Source organism: Priapulus caudatus, unplaced genomic scaffold, assembly GCF_000485595.1.
Source record: "Priapulus caudatus unplaced genomic scaffold, Priapulus_caudatus-5.0.1 Scaffold1289, whole genome shotgun sequence".
NCBI lineage: Eukaryota > Metazoa > Priapulida > Priapulimorpha > Priapulimorphida > Priapulidae > Priapulus > Priapulus caudatus.
The window spans coordinates 72,868-79,029 of NW_014578350.1; the positions used below are offsets into that span (position 1 = coordinate 72,868).

The 6,162-nt window shown below is 47.4% G+C and overlaps 1 protein-coding gene across 1 annotated transcript in view; it reads left to right on the forward strand.

The window, feature by feature from the left end:
- Positions 1–4,046, forward strand: part of LOC106816116 (nuclear localization sequence-binding protein-like) — a 21,645-nt gene extending 17,599 nt beyond the window's left edge. Inside the window, exons 4-9 of the mRNA XM_014820669.1 lie at positions 210–324; positions 764–913; positions 1,511–1,755; positions 2,119–2,227; positions 2,708–2,943; positions 3,322–4,046. Coding sequence (XP_014676155.1) covers positions 210–324; positions 764–913; positions 1,511–1,755; positions 2,119–2,227; positions 2,708–2,943; positions 3,322–3,362 — 896 coding nt within the window. The 3' untranslated portion in view covers positions 3,363–4,046. The remainder of the gene's footprint in view (positions 1–209; positions 325–763; positions 914–1,510; positions 1,756–2,118; positions 2,228–2,707; positions 2,944–3,321) is intronic.
- Positions 4,047–6,162: the final 2,116 nt, after the last annotated feature.

Sequence of the window (6,162 nt, forward strand, 5' to 3'; positions counted from 1 at the left end):
TACTACTTGATGGTGCTAGAAATTCGTGACGTAATCACTTTAAACTTTGTTTTACTCGTTTGTTTTAATTGCGCATTGTAATCGCACGTTTTTAATTATCCGCTCGTTCGGAAACACTTTTCGTCGTCTGCGGCTGTTCGTTACACCATACGACTGTACGAAATTTTGGTAAAGACTCGCCTTTAAAAAAAAAATGATTTGCCGTGCAGGATCCATCGAGATCACACTGGAAGGAGAGAAGTTGTCGACAGCACACGATGTCTCGTTCTACTTCCGCAATGCCGGAATTCACCTGAGCAAAGTGGACATGGAGGACGGCAAAGCGTGAGTGCTGTGATTGATTGTTGGGCGCGTCTGCATGAGTGCGTTGCGCATGAGATGCAAATCGTCGGAATATTCTAGCCGTTTCTGCCGATTTCCCACTTTACAAATTTCAAGTGACGTAATATAATTATATTCGTAACCTTTTTGCCACGCATATAGACGAATTCACCCTCATAGTATTACATGTATAATATATATATATATATATATTATGTGTACCACAGTATAACTAGCGTACCAGGATATTATTCTTTATCACGTGGCATGTGTGCATTTGTTATCCAAATATAGAATCTCCTCGGCCAAAAAAAACGTTATGCGTGGATGTCCGTTACTGCGTAAAGCGATTTCGTCTCGAGCACGGCTCGCTCGTTTTAGACAAGCGAACGACTCTGCGGACGCGCGTTTCACGTCGCACGCCGGCAATTGTTTTTCCCAGGACGGCCACGCTGACGGTGAAGAAGAAGGCGGCGGCGGCGGGTTCGAAGGTGCTGTTCATCAAGAACATTCCGGAAGGCACGGTGAAGGCCGATCTCGAGAAGCTGTTCCCCACAGCGCTGGACTGCCGACTGCCGATGACGTACAAGGGGTGAGTGGCGCCCTCGCGTGGTGCAGCGCGGCGGAGGTGCGAGGAAAGTGCGGAAAAGGAAATGCGGAACGCGTTCAGTCGCGCTGTCACTGGTGAAAATGTGCTATACGATCCACATCACGGTGCACATTTCACGAGATACGTTCGCGATGCGTACTACTCCGCGTCTGCCGTCTCTCACGTTCATATAAGGCCAAAACAAAATATATACATGTGTGGTTACCGTTACATGCCAACAAAAATAAATAGGGTAGGTAGGTAGGCAAAACATTTTATTTTCTTGAAATATTTCATTTACTAACCATGTCCGAAGGATGTGTGTTGTGCCTTTTGAAGCAGGAACTGTCCAATTCATTATTTTATTTTATTTTTTATTTTTTATTTTTTTTTTACTTTAAAGAAAATTGACAATTAAATGTTTAGGGTCGCTGGGAATAAATAGGGTCGGTTGGGAAACCTTAACCACACCTATATTTTGTTTTGGCCTAATACTGTTACAGTATACCCCAATATCCCTAAGATACGTTACGTATTGCGATGCTGACCACTGCGTCTGCCGGATCGCTCACATCGCTGTTGTTCTGCGTTCACACGCAGGTTCTGCCACTGCGACTTTGAGTCGGAGGAGGCGGCCCAGAAGGCAATGACGGAGATGCAGGACGCCGACTTCAAGGGAAACAATCTCTTCGTGGCGCTGGCGACACCGCGCGCACCCCAGAGCGATTTCGGGGGCGGCCGCGGTGGTTTCGGCGGTCGCGGTGGATTCGGCGGCGGCCGTGGCGACTTTGGAGGAGGGCGAGGCAGGGGAGGCGGTGGATTCGGTGGACGACAACAATCGGCTGGTGAGCATGGGAGTGGGTGGGGCGAGGCGCGCTGGGGTCCACGAAAATCCTCATACTCTCTTTCCGTGACAATGTGTAAGAGGTGTGTCGTTATCGTGTCGACTTTCCGCGTTTAGTGTTAAATTTAAAAAAAACCGTTTGGTTTGTTTACATCTGGATGGTTTGGAGAAACTCATCGTGTTTATATTTTGTTATGTTTGCACACGTGTATATGCGCGTGTGTCTATACGCAGATGTGTAACTTACCTATGATCAGCTAACTAACCAATCGTGCGTGTTATCCGTCATCTGGTATTCCACTCTCGTTCCTTCTCGGCCTCGGGCTGCGACGTTTTCTCGAACGCTTTCGTTTCTCGCCAACAGATGGCAACACGGTGTTTGTGAAGAACCTTCCGGACGGGACGCAGCGGGATGATCTGTACGGAATCTTCCCGACCGCTGCCGACTGCAGGGTGCCGCGAGAGTTCAAGGGGTGAGTGTGGCGACGGCACGAGTTACCCCGGCGCCACCTGCTGGCTCTAACAAGCAGCAGAGGGAGCTGTAGCACAACCTGGGAGGGAGCGTTCCGAGAGGAAGGGGGGGGCTTGTTGTCGGAAAGAAACGTTGGGATTGGTTTCCGGAGGTTGTTACCTGCCCTCCGACCGAAACGGCGTCGCTTTCGAAACGAGGCGTCGTCGTTCGTAGAAGTTGTGTTGTTTTTGGAGTTGGGACGGTTGAAACTATATCTGGTGTGTATTCGGTCACGTGATGCGCAGTCACGTATCATCAGTACGTATGTCTATGACGTATATCTCGACATGTATTACATAGACAGGCCATCGGAAGACGGCGGGTTCTTGTCTCGTGCCACGATGACGATCACGTTGAGATGTCTCATCACTTCTGCATCTTATTATTAATATTATTAATCTAAATCTAAGATTATTAAGCTCGTTATCTTTCCCTACCGCAGGTACGCGTACGTTGAGTACGGAAGCGTCGACGATGCGAAGAAGGCGATCACCGAGTTGCAGGGATACTCGTTCCAGGGCCGCTCTCTCTACCTCGACATGGCCTCGCCACGGCCACCACCCGACGCAGGCGGCGGGTTCGGCGGAGGTCGTGGCGGCGGGTTCGGGGGTCGCGGCGGCGGCGGTGGATTCGGCGGTCGCGGAGCGAGTTTCGGCGGCAGGGGAGGACGAGGCGGCGGTGAGTGTGCGCGAGGGGTGTGTGTTTGAGTAACTAGTACAAAGGGCGGTAGTGGTACAAATGGGGTTTTGTTGACTAGCGCGACACGCAAGTCCACTGCGAGCATTTCTTCGATTCGGAATTTCGATTCCGTTGAACTTCGCACTAATCTTCACGTGTGCGCTGGGCCGCGGGTGAGTTGTGTTGTAGTAGGGTGTCGGTTTGAGTACAGTCGCACAGAGGACAGCCTCGTCAGGAGGGCGTTGCCTCTCGTGACACTCTCGTGACACGCAAGTCCTCGACGAGCATTTTTCTTCGATTCGGTTTTGCAGAAACTTCTCGTCGTTTTTCTTGTTTTCTTCGTGCTGATCTTACCGTTTTTTCTCCGTCGACGTGCAGGTTCACCGGCGTTCACCGGCACGAAGAAGACGTTCGACTGAGCGACCCCGGCCACCAGGATTCAAGGAGGAGGCAGGGATTGGCAGGAAACATCCCCGCTCCGGCAGCGGTTTTAAAATTTGTAACATATCCGTTCGCGCGGGTCGAAGGAGGCAGGGATATTTTAGCGCGGGGGATGCTTTTGGCATGGGGCTGCCTCGGGAAAGCGAGGTGGTGAGAGTTAACAATGCAGCCGTCGTCAGGTAGATGTGATGAAGGCGTCGGTTGCGCCGTAGATAAATATCTTTGTCAAAGTGCTTTTGCGTATCGATGGAAAAAATACGCTCCGTATTCGTGGAAAGTTCCGACAGAGTTTTCAGGCAAAAAAATATCCGGGAGAAAGGAATGCGGATTTCGGGAATCGCCCCGCACTCGCGCACGAAGCCGTCTCTTCGTATTGCTAAAGCGAAATCCTGCTGCGAGTCGTTCGTACTGGAAGCTGTAGCTTCCTCTTCTAATCGTGTCTGTCATCGTGTTGCACATTCCATCGGGTCAGTCATTGTAAAGGTCGCGAGGCACGTTGTTCCGACCGCGAAACTGTATTATAATCGGATGGATGTAGTTGGATGATTGCACGCTGGACTCTCTCCTGTTAGTACTTCAAAGGCCTGTTCGACCGTCTGCCAACACGTGTGTAAGGTTGAGGTGTCAATTGCAATAAAATATTGTACAGTTACAATGCAGAAGTGCTACGTGTTTGTAGTTTTTTTGTGTCTTTTTATGAGTTGAAACATGAATCAATCTATTGGGACTTCTTATCACAGATATATATTTACTATATACCTAGCTGCGTTACCTACCCGAATCTAAATTAAATGTCACAGCAAGCTGGGCACCATTGAAATAAAAAAAATTCTCAATGTATCAAGAGATTTTATTCACATCTAGTTTATACACATTGCACAATATAATAGAACCGAGTGGAATAAGTTTTGGAGTAATGGAGTGAGAAGATTATATATGTAATTGCACAAGCGTATGACTACGTTTTACACGTTAACTTTTTCATTACAATATAATATACATCGACCATTGTCACATAACATGGAAATATATATATATTTACGTATTGATTGACTGATTTATTTATTTATACGTTAAACAGAGGATAAGATAAGTGATACCAATTGGTAGTGAATTAGTAAAATCAAGGTCACAGTCACATTCATCAGGTCACGTTCATATCATGAATATCTACTAGCTATGATGCATTTTGACACACGATTCTCTGGTGCTTCAATCATTGCTCATTCAACTACGACTAGTGTGGCATGGCCACACGGGGGGAATTGCGTCTCGTGGAACATTGATTAGAGTAGCTGTCGGTCCACTCTGGCATGTCCGCTCGTCTAAGCAGCCATTTGCGTGCAGAAATGAATAAGTGGAAACAAGCGCGTATCCTGGGGGCCCTAGGACCCCCCCAATCAAAATCAAAATAAATAAAAAATGTAAAAAAAATTCTGCAGAAGAAATAGTATTGTCAACAAAACAGTGTCTAAATTGATTTTAAAGCACTATTTTTACATTTAACTCAAAAAAAAATTCAGACCACCAGACCCCCTTGTTACTCGCTCGAGGACCCCCGCCCCAATCCAAATTCCTGGCTACGCCCTTGAGTGAAAAGTAAACCATTAACACCTACCAGATGTAATCTGTAGACGAATAGCAAGACATACGTAGCAAGAGTTTTTTTTAACACGCTAATGCTTGTTGCAGGGGATGTCATTGCGATATCTAAACACTGTGTAGTAGGACGTGTGGGTACGTTCGTTGTGACAGTGTGCTAGGCTAGTATTTACATTATCGTTGAAACCAAGGTGACTTTCTTCTTAGACAATCACGTCGTTAAGTTACTACGTTAAAACGCTGTGATTAATGTTAGGACTGTTATTAAGAGTAATTTTAATTGTTTCTGACGACGGGACCCTGTAGGATTTTGATCTTTCATTCGAGGTGCTACCAATTCTCACTTCTCGTTTTCCTCCGTAATAAACTTCTCCTTGGCTCCGTCGTCGCCGTCCCTGCCGCCAGGTGGCGTCGCCCTGTGGAGGCGCGTCTGTTTCCCGTCGCCGTCGTCGCTATCGTCATCGTTGTCGACGTCGTTGTCGCCGACGCGGGGTGAGTGTATGCGCACCGTTTCCGGGTCGTCGATGACGACGGCTTTCATGCACGTCTTGCGGCACGTCGCTGGAGTGGCGACGGTAGAGAACAGGTGTTCGTAGGTGAGCGCGCCCAGGGCTCCCCCAAACAGCGGTCCGATCCAGAAAACCTACACAACACACACACGGGAGAGAATAGTCGAGAGTTTATAATAATAAATAATAATAAAAAATAATAAATAATAATAAAAAATGATAAATAATAATTTAAAAAAAAGTCCATGAATCCCATTTAAATCATAACAATCTGTACACCGCCATTAACAAATAAAGAACAAACAAACAAACATCGTTAGGAGTAGCGCTTGAATGCTGTCTATAAAAGCTCGGCCGCGGTGGCGAGGAAAAAACGGGTAGAGACGGCGCGCTGTATGGAATATTAACTCCTGCAATTTTAATAAGACACGCGCGCTAGGCCCGCCTGGTTCCCCCGGGAGAGGGCATTAATTTTGCCGAGGTCATTTTTTTCCTATTTGATTTACGCATGGGCTCGTTGCCGCATAGATCGATAAGCAAAATCAAAATCTCAGAAACGTACTAGACTCCGCACTGATTGACGCAAAGAGTTTCTCCCTCAGTGTCTCCCTCTTTCTCTCTCTCTCTCTCTCTCTCTCTCTCTCTCTCTCTCTCTCTCTCTCTCTCT